The following is a 16054-nucleotide window of genomic DNA, read 5'->3' as shown; positions in this document are numbered from 1 at the left end:
TGTTATGGTTCATCTTGGGTAAAAAAAATGTCTCCCCAAAAAATCTCATTTGTCATAATATGATGCAATTTTGCCGTGGCACGACATGGTGAGGCTGTCCGACTCCAATGCAGCCCACCACCACAGCTTCAAAAAATCTTAGGGTAAACCTTGCACACATAACATGAACATGCTCTCAGACACCATTTCTCATGGCAAATCTTCAAAATGGTCATAGAACTTGGATAAGTGCTCCACCTACATTTGATCATGTAGTTAAAATTTGTGTCGTAATCGAAAGCTGTGTTAGTATTTTTACAATTTAAAAATCTGGCCAGGCTTCCACAGCAATCACACTTTGGTTTTTGTCATCCATCCCATTTTGTCCACAGTGGCCTGAAATTTGATCACCATGGCCACCAGTAACATAAATAAACATAGCATTAGTCATCAGCTTTACTCCTCGTTGAGCACCAATGATTTTTATTCCTGCGAATTATCGAGTCCAAACGCACAGAGCGGAAAATCAGCAGAAAAAGTTCTCACCTCAAACTGCTTTATGGCCACTTCCCAGCTTGTTTACCAGAATGTTTGAATCTCATTAACCCAAATTAATGACCACCTAGTTTATGTCAAGGGGACTTTTTGGGCAAATTTTCCAGGAAGCTAACCATAAATTATGCTTCACCAAAGTTGGCGCAATAAAAGCATAAATGTTGCTGTGCTCAAAAGGTTTACAGCATGGGTGGGAAAAGTATGACCTACGGGGCATATATGGTCAACACCACTATTAAGACACAGCTTGTGATTTCTCAATATGCCATGACAAATTACTGGGGAACTTCTTTCTTAAAGCTATTTAATTTAAAAAAAAAAAAAAAAAAAAAAAGTGAGTAGAAAAAGAGTATTAGAGTGAAAACAAATACGCCAACTACACAAAACAAACACACCCTCCCGAAGAAATGCATTAGGAGCAATTGCCGTTGCTCTTCTGGGTATTTTGTCAATGTGTGGAAAACCAGGAGGTGATTAGAACCTAATTGAGTTCTTGGATAAGATGCGCTTCCTGATAATATGGAAGTAAAACAAGACTCTTCAAAAGCTCTGCTTGAGAATTTGTCACTAAAGAATCCATCTTTTCTTCTCCAATACTGTCTCATTCCTCTGCAGATCTCAGAGTGCTGAATGCCGCTAGTGTCCCGACTGTACGTCAAGGAATCACCCATCATTAAGAAGCTAGGCCACCTTTCACCACATTTGTTGCTATGGAGAACCTCAGTGAGCTCCAAAATCCTTTGTTGGACAAAAATACCAAGCACATGGTCAACGGTTATGGGGGAGACTTTCCAAATAACCAGTATCAGGAGAACATTATCAACTACTTCGGTGGCGAGAGCGGTGGTGGCGGCGGCGGGGGGAAATCGAGCAATGCTGTAAGCGGTGGAGGAGGCTACAATAGCAATGGCAAGATGAAGTCGCAGCAGCTCTTGGATGCCACTTCGCTTCATTTGGCTGTGGAGGCTTTCTATAGGCCCAACTTCATCCTGTACAAAGAGGACAATGGCAGCGTCAAGGCTAAGGAATACAAAACTGAATGCTGCGAGACCACCTTCACCGAAAAGAAGGCCAAAGAGAGTACAAACTCAACCGGCGGAGACACAGCGGGCTCGGAGGAACCGCAGATGAAGGTGCCGGAGGATGGCGAGCACGTAAAGATCCAGACCGTTTCGTATGAGGTCGAGGAGGAAGAGTACATTGAATATGAGGTAAAGCCATATTTTTAATAGGCCGAAGGCCTGTCAACTCACCGCTCATGTTGTTGTTGTTTGATGTGTGTACACTAGGGCTGCCAAAATTATCGCGTTAACGGGCGGTAATTAATTTTTTAAAGTGATCATGATAAAATATTTGACGCAATTAACGCACATGCCCAGCTCAAACAGATTAAAATGACAGCACAGTGCAATGTCCACTTGTTACTTGTGGGGTTTTTTTTGTTGTGTTTTTTGTTGCCCTCGGCTGGCGCTTGGGTGCGACTGATTTTATGGGCTTCAGCACCCATGAGCATTGTGTAATAATTGACATCAACAATGGCGGGCTACTAGTTTATTTTTTGATTGAAAATTTTTTTACTAAAACGAAAACATTAAGAGGGGTTTTAATTTCTATAACTTGTACTAACATTTATCTTTTAAGAACTACAAGTCTTTCTATCCATGGATCGCTTTAACAGAATGTTAATAATGTTAATGCCATCTTGTTGATTTATTGTTATAATAAACAAATACAGTACTTATGTACCGTATGTTGAATGTATATATATCCATCTTGTGTCTTATCTTTCCATTCCAACAATAACTTACAGAAAAATATGGCATATTTTGAAGATGGTTTGAATTGCGATTGATTACGATTAAGTAATTTCTAAGCTGTAATTAACTCGATTAACAATTTTAATCGTTTGACAGCCCTAGCGTACACTATTATTTTTTAAATCTTTCTTCATTATTTGTGAATGGCTAACAATGAAATTTAGAAGGTATATTCTATTCAAGCAAACAAAAAAAAATTCATAAACTTAGGCTAAATTGTTTTCTGATAATAATGGAATGTTGTAAAAGTCTTGCATTTTAGAAAGTAGCAAAGTAGCCCCAAAACATAACAGAAACAAAACATTGTCAAAACAGCACGTTTTGATTCCACATTATTACACTGAAAAGACTATTTGCCCCCAAAAAGTCTTGAATGGCTTTAAGGGGTCCAAGGAAAGACTTGTCGTTCTTAAAAGATAAATGTTATTATGAGTTAAACTAATTTGATATTAAAACCACTCTTGATGTTTTCGTTTTTATACAATTTATAAAATTAGTTCAACCAGTAGGTCGCCATTGTTGTTGACGTTGCATTGTTACACTGCCAAGCTTCCAGAGTAGGACTCTAGCGACATAAACATGTCATTTGTTCAACCTTTTCAATTTGAACCAGAGAGGAATATTAATGAGCATGACAGCACTGTCAATATTTCACAAAACGAGCAGCAAAAGAAAAATGAGCAGGAAAGACGGGATAAGACGACAGTATGACAAAACCGGTGTTCTGCCAAAATGTGCTAGACTGGCGAAACGTCATACAAGAGGCAAATTTGACACCCAAAGTACTACCGTACACTTTCATCTTGTTTTGTTTAGATGCATACAGACAGAACATACTAAAGATGCCTTAAGAAAATACTTAAGGTAGTCATATCAAATAAGTGTGGTTTAAATATGCTATGTCAGTGGTCTCCAACCAGGTCCTCAAAATTTTGCCTGCTGTGGGTGCAGGATTTCATTCCTTCCAAACAAGAGTTTGATGTTTTACAAGTGCGATCATTTGATCACATTCAGGTGCTGCTTGTATTAGCAGAAATCTCATTGGTTCAACTATCTGTGCTGGATCGGCAGGAACAAAAGCCACAACCCACACGAGCCTTTGAGGACCGGGTTAGAGACCACTGCGCTACGTGACTAATGGGGTCAACAGATCAACATTCTGCTTTAAATCTACCACAAGAAAACACAATGCTTAAAAGTATGAGAGGGAAACACATGCAAAAAGTATTTTGAGGCAATGAAAAGATAATAAAAGACTCAATAAAGACACAAATGGCAAGTACTCGCCGCTTTTTATCGATGTGCGAATGTGTTGGACGTCTCGCCGTGTAAAAGGAATTGCAGTACGGTGGTAGTGTTCGTCAACTGACAGTGACAAACTACGTCATCAACCTGAGCGTCCGTTGCGTGCATAAAACATGGCGCCCCCGTTGATCAAAACGTACTAAAATTATAGATTTTTAAATCAATGGCAATATTTTATGTGTTTCTAATAACATATTTTAGTAAAAGAGAACAATTGTGGCATGCTAGAGGCTACAAGTGTTTAAGTCTGAGGTTTCCTTTAACTCATTCACTCCCAGCCATTTTCACCGGTGCAACCCCCTCCGCTGGCCGTTTTACTGGATTTTGACTGATTTTGCAAGGCCCACAGAAAATTCAGGTTTATTGCTATATAAACATGGAACCCACCAAAAGAAAGATTACTCTCTTCTTTCAGCAGGAAAAAAAGTAAGTTCATATCTTTTTCCATTCTTTATAAATAAGCATCAGAAAATAGCTTAGATTGAGCAATTTTCCAATTTCTGATGAAAAAAACAGAGATATTGAGCTTTTTGTGAAAGCATACATTTCAAACAGAACTTGGACTTTAACACAGCTATTTTTTGCTTTAGTTATATCCCAAACATCTGAATAATGTTTTCCTTTTAAAAATAACAAACAAAAAGACAAATAGAGCTTTTGATAACAAAGTAACAATTTATTTACACATAAATAACTGAGATGACGCTGTTGTGGCCGCTACAGCCGGGTTAACTTTTCCCTCATCGCCGCCTGTCTCATAAAGATTGATTTTTTTTTTGTCTCTGCGGGGTCTGCTCGGCGAGCAGCACGGACTCAACGGCATTGTCCGCTGCACTGGTGGTCCCAGTCGTTCTGCTCGGTCGTCCAGCGCCTGGATTCCCAGGCGTCCTCTCGGTTGTTCTGTTCGGTCGTCCGCCGCCTGGCATCCCTCCGCTGGCGCCCCAGCCATGTGGCCCGGCCATTCGTTGTCGTTGAATTGGGTTGCGGGTCTTACCAAATGCGCTACTGCCATCCAATGGCCAGTTTTATTGCTTTAAAATGGATTTTCAGCTTTTTGCTTTGGATCTCAGTTGAATCAGAACCCAGACATGTCTCTTATGAAAAAAGACTTATAAATATGTCTTTGGGACACTGAAACAATTAAAAATAGAACGTATTTATACGTTTTTGGGAGCAAATGAGTTAAGATATTGCTTTGTGTCAGATGTATCAAAGCAGCTCCAGAACATGAGCCGGCCTGACACCTAGAATGTCTTCATAGTATTGAAATTACACGATACCAATTCAAGACATCCTCTAACGGACTAAGTAAGATACATAAACATCATCATTATATAAATGCCCTACATTGAATGACACACTTAGGCTAGGTTCATACCGCAGCTTTTAAAGGGAAAATGAAGAGTTCCAATTCTTGACAGTTTTACGTGATTAAATTGTATTGAATGCATCATTGGCTGAAAAATCGGAATTGTGCATCAAGACCTTTGGTCTGTACCTAGCCTTCGTAACATAATTGACAATCTTGATTGCAGCCTTGACAGACTCAAGGCAATGTAGCAAAGGATCCCCAGAATATAACTGCACTTCCTTTATAGGGCTAAGGACACTTTAATTTCATGTCCATTGTAGTCATTCTTTCTCCAAACAATTCTGTGTAAATAGATCATCCTCCAGTAGAGCATATACCTCTGCCAAGGCCATACATTCAACAACTTAAAAAAAAAAAAAAAAAAAAGAAATCGAAGAATGTTGTATGTGTGATACTTTGTATAGCTTTGACAATAAATTCAGTCAGAATGGTGCTGTGGGGACAAAAAAAAAAAAAAAAAATTGTAAAAGTGAACCTCGGACTTAAAGACTTGTAGGTTCTAATATGTCCCAATTGTTCTATTTTACTAAAATATGTGATTAGAAACACATAAAATATTGCTATATTGCTTTTAAAATATTGTTTTAAAAATCTATATTATTTACACCTGCGATTGGCTGGCAACCAATTCAGGGTGTACCCCGCCTACTGCCCGAAGTTAGCTGGGAAAGGCTCCAGTAACCCCGCGACTGAAATGGGAGGGTGGCAGCAAATGAACCCCTCCCACTGTAATATCCGAAGTTCCCTTAAAGATATTGCTCTGTTTCAGATGTATCAAAGCAGTTCCTGAACTTGAGCCTGTCTGAAACCTAGAATGTCTTGATAGACTTGAAATTACACAATGCCAATTCAAGACATTCTCTAACGGACTGAGTAAAAAAGCCGCAAACATAAATGCCCTACATTGAGTAACACACTTAGGCTAGGGTCATAGCGCAGCTTTTGAAGTGAAAATGAATGGTTCAATTCTTGAGAGTTTTACGTGGTTAAATTGTATTGAATGCATCAGTGGCTGTGAAGAAAAATCGGAATTGTGCATCGAGACCTTCGGTCTGTACCTAGCCTTCGTAACATAATTGAGAATCTTGATTGTAGCCTTGACAGACTCAAGGCAATGTAGCAAAGGATCCTCTGAATATAACTGCACTTCCTTTAAAGGGGTAAGGACACTTTTATTTCATGTCCATTGTAGTTATTCTTTCTCCCAACAATTCTGTGTAAATAGATCATCATCCAGTAAAGCGTATACCTCTGCCAAGGCCAAACAGTCAACAACTAAAAACAATGGAAAATAAAAAAATAGAAGAGAATTGTATGTGTGGTAGATTGTATATCTTTGACAATGAAATCAGTCAGAATGGTGCTGTGGGACAAAAAAAATGTAAAAGGGAACCTAGGACTTAAAGGGATCCTCGATCTTAAAGACAAGTCATTCTTAAAAGATAAATGTGAGTATGAGTTATAATAATTTGACATTTAAACCCCTCTTAATGTTTTCGTTTTAATAAAATTGTTCTAAGTGATAGGTCGCCATTCATGTTGATGTGGCACTGCGGTGACGTCAACGGGCCCGCTGCCGAACTTCCAGCGTGTCACTCGTTAGCTACCCCAACATGTCGTCGGTTCTGCCCTTCCAATTTGAACCAGAGCGGAAAAGTGAAGAGCAGGAAAGCACTGTCGGTCATTCACAAGACGAGCAGCAAAGGCAAAATACAGAGCGGGAAATATCTGATAAGACAAGAGTTGGGCAAAACTGGTGATGTACTCGTGGCAAGTGCGTCTCAATGACAACAGAGCGAGAGAGCGTATGCTGTTGAGAACTCCGGTTTTTGTTAGCAGATCTTCAAAGTGAGCTATTGCGTGATCAAACTTATTCCAATATAATTATGTAGATTGTTAGCATCCAGACCTGTTGTGTGCTTTACATATAGTACAGGCCAATAGTTTGAACACACCTTGTCATTCGTGCATTTTTATTTTCATGACTATTGACATTATAAATTCACTGAAGGTAATAAAACTATGAATGCACACTTGTGATAGTCAGGATCGGAGTCGTGTCGTGGCTGACTGTCCTCATTAAATTCGTCATCTGGATCGAGTGTCCTCCATGTCTTGTAAATCCAACTCACGTTTAGCGACATAAGTGTGGTCCATATTAAGTGCTTGACGCGCATCAGCTGGCCACTGTATCGCTGCATCGGACGTGTCTGGATCAGTTTGAGTGGCAGCATCACTCATATTAGGTGAATACTGAACAGACACACTTACTGACTGATGAACTGACAGTGGAGGTGAATTATTAGCTTCCTCTGTGACTAGCGGTACGCCAGAAGGTTCGCCTACCGCTGTAGCGACAGGAAAGGCTTGCCTGCTTAAGAGAGCAGCCAGCTATTTCTTGTCTTTGGCCCTTTATTGTGCGCATTTCACTCGCTATCCAAGCGCGTTAAGGCTTCTTGTGAGGGAAAATAGTTGGAACAGCATTTGATTTTAGTCTCCTCGAATATCCAGCCGCTCTGGTGAGCCTCGAACGCGGTAGGAGAAAAATGGCGAGAACAAAGCCTTGGGTCTTGGGGAAGTTTTGTCAGTGTACAGGCATTTTCCCAAACATTTCTCCTCTTCTTGTCAATAGGAAATCTGTGGAGACTCACATCACTCCCCTTGTTTCTATTTGACTGGAAATTGCATCCAAAAGCAGCACATCGTGGCATTTTACTTAGCGAGTTTAGGCAGCAATACACAATTGTTGTACACAATTGGAAACGTCCCGATTATGTCATCACTCCGAGCCCGCAAAACTTGGCGCCAACTATCGGTCAAAATATGTACTAAATATTATAAAATATTCCCATTGATTTAACATTATATGTGATTCTAACAACATATTTTAGTACAAGAGAACAGTTGTGGTTTATTAGAGCCTACATGTCTTTAAAATCGAGGATTGCTTTAAAGATTTGTAGGTTGTAATAAATAACAATTGTTCCCTTTTACGAAAATATTTGATTAGAAACACATAAAATTTTGTTTTAAAAATCTATAACATTCAGTACATGGTTTGACCTACGGAGGGCGTCATGTTTTATGGATGCTCGAGGTGATGACGTAGATTGTCACTGTCACACGACGAATACTACCCGGTTAGTGCAATTCATTCTACGCGGCGAGATGTCCAAGACATGTGCTTGTCTGTTAAAAGCGGCGAGTACTTACTATTTGTGTTTCTTTTATTACCTTTTTAATGCCTCAAAATACTTTTTGCATGTGTTTCCCTCTCATACTTTTATAGTGTAGCATAGTGTTTTCTTGTGGTAGCCTTAAAGCAGATTGTTGATCTTTTGACCACATTAGTCAAGTATTGAGTCACCCTTATTTGATATTCCTACGTTTAAGTATTTTCTTAACACATCTTTTGTATGTTCTGTTGTATGAATCTAAACAAAACAAGCTGAAAGTGCACGGTAGTACTTTGGGTGACAAATTCACCTCGTTTTGCCGGTGTGACACATTTTGGCAGAACACTTTTTTTTTCCTACTCTCATCACGTCTCATCCCGTCTTTCCTGTTCATTTTGCTTTTGCTGCTCATTTTGTGAAATTTCCACAATGCTGTCATGCTCATTAATGCTCCTTTCAAGTTCAAATTGAAAGGGTTGAAGGGTTTATGTCGCTAGAGTCATACTCTGAAACCCCGGCAGCATAGCCATGTGACGTCACCGCCCTGCGACGTCAAAAACAATGGCGACCTACTCGTTAAACTAATTTTGCAAATTGTTTAAAAACAAAAACATCAATACCAACTTATTTTACCTCATAATAACATTTATCTTTTAAGAACTACAAGTCTTTCTATCTGTGGATCACTTAAAGGCTTTTACACTGTACTACATAATGATTATGGAATTTGTTACCTTCAGTATGTGTTCATTGGGGTTAATGTTTTTGTATGCAGTTTTTCAAATATTTATTATGGCTGATCCCTTAGAAATCTAATCAAACTTAATGTGGATCTGATCCAGAGGGTGCATTATTTTGGAAAAATCCAATTGAGCATATTCAGATGTTAACGTATCTATGTTATATCATCAGAACACTTTTATTTGTTGTCATCAAATAACTTTTTGCACTTTGGTTAGATGATTAGACCATCTGCAAACTGCACATTTCATGACATTCGCTGAGGATGAGTACCGGTGTACAATAATAACAGGATTGGCTCCTTCCCAAACACGAATCCAGCTAGAACTACTGACCTTGTCATCCATCTCCCACTGCTGTAAATTCACATTCACCATAAGTCTCCATTGCCGGCTCTACCCTGGGATATTAAGTGAAAATGCTGCATTTGCCCAAACATTTTGGCACAGCCAATAGTGCAAAAACACTCCAAAGGATTTAGGGGATTGCGACGCGGGGATAGGGTGTCCGCTTTGACTGGCTTTTCTGCAAGGCTACCACACAGCTGGATTCAAGCTGAATTAGGTGATAAAAACATGTGCCTGCTGAAATAGTTTTGTGACAAAAACAAGAGGAAATGTCATCATATTGAGAGCAGGAACAAGAAAAATGAATGTCAGCGCTTGTGTAACTGTTTTGTTAGTAAATAAAGAGAATGACTTGAGTGGCGCCAGCTCCCAAGGTGTTCAAACACATTAGCCTCTCGCACATGTTTCTTTCAGTTTTTACAGTTCTCCACTTCAGAAATGAATAGGAACATGAAACACATCATCATCAAGGTTTTCCAAGAAGAAAAAAAATACTCAATGGGGCTCATTATGTAATACACTACTAACTCCATCGACCACTTGCCTCTGGTCTGACATGAGAAAGAAATCCCACGACTACTTTGCAAGATTGTTTTATCCTGGATGTTTTTATTTCTGAACAAATATCTGGATTAAAATGTCTTTATTAAAGCCAGAGTGCCAGACATGTTTGAAAGCACTCCTAAATTTGCTGTATCATTGAAAAATCTTCAAAAAGGAATGGCCCTATCAATCCTTGTCTTCACTATTAAAAAAAAAAAAAAAAAAAAACCTGTTAGAGGTGTGCATGTCAATTCTACATTTTTTACAGCTGATGAAAGAAATTGTCCACAATGGGTTTAAATGGCACAAAATGAAACAACATAACAGGTTGCCAAACCACAGGGTCCTCTTTCATGAAGATACTACAGATTAACCGTCTATTAGAAGGTATAATTTACACTGCCTACAAAACAAATGGGTTATCAGGCCTTTGGGCGGGATTTCAGCATGCACATGAAATGCTCTAGTCTATAACCTTCACTGGTGATCGTAATTTTGGAATACAGACATCCAATTGTTCACCGTTTCAGTGTATTTTGTACAATTTACTCCTTTCTAACAAGGACATGATTGATCGACTGTCAACAGGAGGCAGTGTTGTGCATGAACGCGTTCATATTTTGGGGGAACGTGAATTGAACACATATTTCCTGTTCATTTCTGTTCACATTTCTGTAACGTGTACCGTATTTTTCGGACTATAAGTCGCACCTGAGTATAAGACGCACCAGCCATAAAATGCCCAACGAAGAGGAAAAAAACATATATAAGTCACACCAGAGTATAAGTCGCATTTTTGGGGGAAATTTACTTGATAAAATCCAACAGATAGAACAGATATGTCATCTTGAAAGGCAATTTAATATAAAACTACAATAGAGAACAACATGCTGAATAAGTGTACAGTATGATGTTACATGATGCATGAACAACGAAATGCGAATATACTGTCCTCACCAGGACGCTAAGGCTCGGTCCTGGCTATACAGCTAGCTAAACTCCCAAATGACGATGCTGGACGTCCGTATAATTTGCTGAATCAATTTCGTCTTCGATACCAAACAGGTTCGCATCAACGTAAATAAATGATAATTAGGTGCTATTACAGCAATGACGCAAACGGTTAGCATGTGTTCGCTAGCATTAGGACATCGTTCAAACAACCACACAACTAGCTCTAAGTGTCCGATCGCGGGTGGAAAACACACAACAACAACAGAAAAGATGATACACACAGGCGTTGCCCCTGTAGAGATATTTTACAAGCATAAACAATGATCGTAGGTTCGCAGCCGTGTCTCTCTCTCGCCCACTCGCTCAAAGACGCTGCCTAGCTGTTCGTCTTCTTCTGGCGTGTGAGCACCCTTCTTCGCGTAAACAAGTGCGAGTGCGCCCCCACGTGGGCGTGAAAACGCCACAAACTAAAAGCATGCATTTCAATATAAAAAAAGTCAATAATACAATTGAACACACAAAATATAGCATTAAGAACATGCTAACAAGTTTACCAAACCATCAGCGTCACTCAAAAACACCAAAATAACATGTGAAATGATATCATAATGTGTTAATAATTTCACATATAAGTCGCTCCTGAGTATAAAGTGCAGTTTTCATCGCGACTCTGCGACACAAAGACGCAATGACTGAGTAGCGGACTCGCCTCGCGTGCATATGGTGTTGGCGAAGACGGAAGGCGAAGACGAAAAATTCTGAATCCTGCCTCCAAAGTGGAAGAATCCGATTGACGGGGATTGAGGGGGGCTTCCTCGGCATGCATATCAAAGACTCCCGTGGCGCGAGACCGCGCCGTTATCGTCAGCACTCGTACACGTCACATTGGGCGTGTGCAGCGCTGCTACTAAACATTAAAAACAGCAAATATGGCGGAATGTCGGCTTTAATTTACTGTTTTAATAATGTTTTTAAATTAAATATGTTAAATGTTTCAATTTTTGTGCCTTTTTGAACAGAAGAAAAATGCCATTGCTTCAAGTGGGCGGGCATATTTTTTTCCGGGCTAAGGGAGCTTGGTGGGGTCAAAGTGCATCATTCTGTGTCACCCTGTAAATCTGCACAGCCCCCTAGGGCCTGGCATGAATTTCATACGGAATTGCGACATTGTTCAAATGGAGACACCGACGCAAATGCAAATTTGAAATTTTTCGTATTCTCTGAGAGTCACCATGTAAACGGCCCCTAAGTGGCACCCCCAGCCAAACTATGAAAAAACTGCGACTTATAGTCCGAAAAATACTGTACGTGCTTATGCTAACGAATGTCAGCAGCGTTCATAACCTTGAATTAGAGCCTTTCTGACAAAAGTGCAGATAAAGCCATAGGCTAAAACAATATTTTAAAAAAAACTAAAAAGCAGAAAGTTATCAAACCCGGCTTGCCAAGCTGCCCGTCATGGCTGTGTTGTTTTAGCAAATACGGCAGCATGGACACAGGAGATGACAGCTCTCATAACCCGGTGTTCTGTCAGATTTTGCTCCTGAAGCTTTTATGGTGGCGAATAATCATTCTTTTACATTCAGTTGGACTCTCAATATTATCCAAAGGTGCTGAATAAACAAGTTACATCATAAACATACATGTGCAACATGAATAAAGCGAAAATAAATGCTTAACGGCACGGGGAAAACATTAACGATGAGAAAGTGGTGTGCAGTCGAGTTGAGTACAACCACATGGTAGGATGAGTGTGAGGAGAATTATCCTTCGTGTGCGTCCATGACCAAATGTGAGTACATACGTATTCCTTTCTTTATGGAAAGTTTTTGGTGTTTACGTCGGAATCGCTGCATTCGCGGCCATTTGCAATGTTACGCACATGCACAGAACCGTAACGATGCAAATTCTGATGGTTTGTAAAATCTGACAGAACACCAGCCATTTAAACGAGTTTTACGAACAGGTCAGTCCTGATGCAGATTTGAAATTGAATATGAATCTGACACAGTTTCAGTGTTAAAGTGGACATAAAAATGCTGTCTGTGGTTCTTTATCAACTCTGATAATAATAGCTTTCAGCAATTATTGGGGAAGAAATAACTACAAAAGTCATTTCTTTGAAACATGAACTTCTTTAAACATTTTGAATCATAAACTGAACGGTTCATTATAAAATTTGTAAACTGCAACTTGAACTAGTTCATGTAGAAAAGGAACTTTTCCAACACTGACAGGAAGTTGCAAAAAAGGTACAGAAAGACTTGAAGTGTTACAGAATGACACACAGTAGAAAGGGAGGTTCCTGGAAATGGTTTTGGTTCATTCATGGACCCAATACACTGCAAATTTACAACATCTTAATGAGATTATTTTTCTTAATTCTAGTCAAATAATGTTCTCCATCTTGTTTTAAATTTTAAAGACTAGTTAGCAGATTAATGTGTAAGATTATTCCACTTTAAGTAAATATTACTGTAATTTTCGGACTATAAACCACTACTTTTTTCCCCTCATCTTTAAATCTGCGGCTTATAGTCCAGTGCGTCTTATTTGTTGATTTATTTGGGTTAATAGGTAACACTTTATTTGACAGCGGCATCATAAAACCAACATAATGAATGCTTGTGACGGATTTCATTAAGTATCATCCGGAAAATTATGCCACTAACTCCATTTATGTCCAGCTCGGATATTTTACATGTATTCAAAAGTGAGATAATTTGCCGGATGACACAAAATGACATCTGTCGTGAGCATTCATTAAGCTCATGGTATTGTCATGTCATAATTATGATGGTCTTGTGACAGTTTTATGGCGCCACTGTCAAATAAAGTGTTACAGAGTACCAGAGCTAGCGATTTGGTAGCTAGCGATTTGTGAAACAACTGGATGAGTAACTGAAGAAATAATAAGCACAGAACATGAATTTTGATTGTTATTTAACATCTGTATTGCCGCGTTACACACTAGGACGTATGTTCGACAACAACAGTGTTGACAGCAGGTGGCAGCAGAGATTGACTGTATCCCCCCCAAGGGAGCAGTGATGGCCAGATGAAGCTTCTTGAAGCAATGAAGCTTTGCAGCCATTTCGTTAAAAGCTTCATGGTGGTTCATTTGGTCTTATAACAGTCTTATGATGCTACTGTCAAATAAAGTGTTACCGATTCATATCTTCTGGTGTAAATATCCCATAATACAATGAGGACAGCTGCAGCTTTTAGTCCGGTGCAGCTTATCTATGAACAAATGTTGTTTTCGTGTCAAATTTGGTGGGTGGTGGCTTATAGTCAGGTGCACATTATAGTCCGAAAATTTCTGCACTATTTGTTCTTATTAAGCCTAGACATCTAAAAATAGGTCATTTTTCACCTAAATCAAGGAAAATTTGCATTTAAATCATGTGTTGAACAATATCTATTCTTGAATTTGAACATTTATGACACATTTACTTTACCCACCTTAAAATAAGAAACAATCCAATATAACAAATCACTTTTATTGACAGAGTTCATCTCAAACTTCTGAAGAGAATTTTTTTTTTTTCATGTTAAAACAAGTAAGACATTTTAATCTTAGAAATCAAGTGTTTCAAGATTATTTCATGATTTAACTGAGTTGTTCTGTTGCTTAATTTAGTGATTTAAGCATTTTTAATGTTTAATTTCCTAGATTTGTTGCTTAGAATGTTTTTTGTTTGTTGCTTAGAGTGAGTGTTTAGTGCTTTAAAAAAAAAAAAAAAAAGATTAAATATATGAATTTTTTGCTTGAAATAATTCTGTTATGCTTAATTTCATTTTAACGAAAGCCTAGCTATTTTTCTTTTCTGAAGTAGCCTAAGTGAGTAAATTTTACTTGAACACTGGCAGATATTTTCACTTATCTCTAGTAGATTTACACTGAAAACAAGGGAATTTAACTAGTTTTAAGGAGGTGTGATTTTACAGTGTACTTGTTGAGACTTTTGCCATTCTTCTATTTGCTAGAAAACTACATGGTGTCTTTTTCAAAAGTTAAGGGTTAGTTGCATCTTAAGTTCATCCTAAAATTTCATCTAAAAACATCAACAGCCCTAAAATTTCGTGAGAAATACAGGCCTATACCATAACAGTCAACCATCAACCTAATGACTGCAGCATGCTCTAATCGTTTTAACACGAGCGGCAAACTGTCGACAACCAATTAAGAGCTGCTAACTAATGCGTGGAAACGTGTTTAATGGTAACGTCAGCGTAATAGGTCTATCAAAGATTGGGTTGGACATGCTTGTTAGCGAGCGTAGCTTTACGACCGAAGTGTGCGCGCTTGTCCGTTTGATCCTCACGCCTTCCGTCTATTAAAATTATCTGTCGTTTTCACCTGAATACAAAATAGCACCTGAGCAAGAGAAGAAGCAGTATTTGGATGTGACAGCCATCTGTTCCACCACCCCCGGTGCATGAAATCTACATTTATTAATGTGTTTCATATTTACTCGATGGTGTGAGCATGTGGTCTCGCTGCTTAGGCGTAATTTCATCGGTGGGGAAAAAAACTCACTCTTCACAGATTTTATCAATGTACCTTTTGGTGAAAAGTGCGTAAAAATCAATAGAGGAGTTTTTGAATAGATGTATCCCGCAGTATTGTACATAATGGTAGGTGAGATTGGAAGGGCTATCCATATTCACTAGGGGAGAAAGGCGCTTATACCTTCATTAAATCTAAAATGTGGTCACACCTCAGTTCAATGCACACATATTGTTAGCTCTCTGAAAGGCCGGCAGCAGCAGCCGGAGTCATAAATTCTCATGAAATCTTCTACAGGTATCTTTTCTCTCATTTAGCAGTAAACGACAATAACGATTGGATGATTTCAATGCGGCTGTAAGCGCTGGCTTTTGCGATTGATTTGACCACTGGCTGTCCTCCGCTAACGGATGATATTTATCCCGTCGCACGGCGTGTCTCTCCCGCCTATAAAAACCATAAGTGTCCCTCGGTGACTCTGGCAATGTAATAGCCTCGTGTCAAAATATACGACCGGGGAAAAAAAAAATGCAGTTAAACCGAGTGAGCAGACGTTTGCCTTGAAATAGGATGCGGTGGAATAAATAACAAAAAAAAAACAAAAACACAACCATTAGTCTTAACCAAGTCACTACTCTTTGGAAAAGAAAGGAAAATATGTAGCGTAATTCCACTTTATGCTCTGCAGCTGCTGATTTATTGACCAGGTAGGCTGGGGCTCTCTGAAATGTCGCAGATGTTTCAATGGCAGC

General features: G+C 39.0%; 2 protein-coding genes across 6 annotated transcripts in view; one reads left to right on the top strand and one right to left on the bottom strand.

Annotated features, from left to right (window-relative positions):
• slc25a47a (solute carrier family 25 member 47a) overlaps nucleotides 1-16054 on the bottom strand; it is a 560121-nt gene that overhangs the window by 221852 nt on the left and 322215 nt on the right. The window lies entirely within an intron of this gene.
• The window catches only part of syndig1l (synapse differentiation inducing 1-like), an 82370-nt gene that overhangs the window by 21088 nt on the left and 45228 nt on the right, over nucleotides 1-16054 (top strand). The window contains exon 3 of the mRNA XM_057822976.1: nucleotides 1150-1745. Within this exon, the coding sequence (XP_057678959.1) occupies nucleotides 1245-1745 (501 nt within the window). The 5' untranslated portion in view covers nucleotides 1150-1244. The remainder of the gene's footprint in view (nucleotides 1-1149; nucleotides 1746-16054) is intronic.

This window comes from Corythoichthys intestinalis, chromosome 19, assembly GCF_030265065.1.
Source record: "Corythoichthys intestinalis isolate RoL2023-P3 chromosome 19, ASM3026506v1, whole genome shotgun sequence".
Lineage (NCBI taxonomy): Eukaryota > Metazoa > Chordata > Actinopteri > Syngnathiformes > Syngnathidae > Corythoichthys > Corythoichthys intestinalis.
The sequence above is the reverse complement of the archived record's forward strand: the minus strand, read 5'-3'. Positions and strand labels throughout refer to the sequence as shown.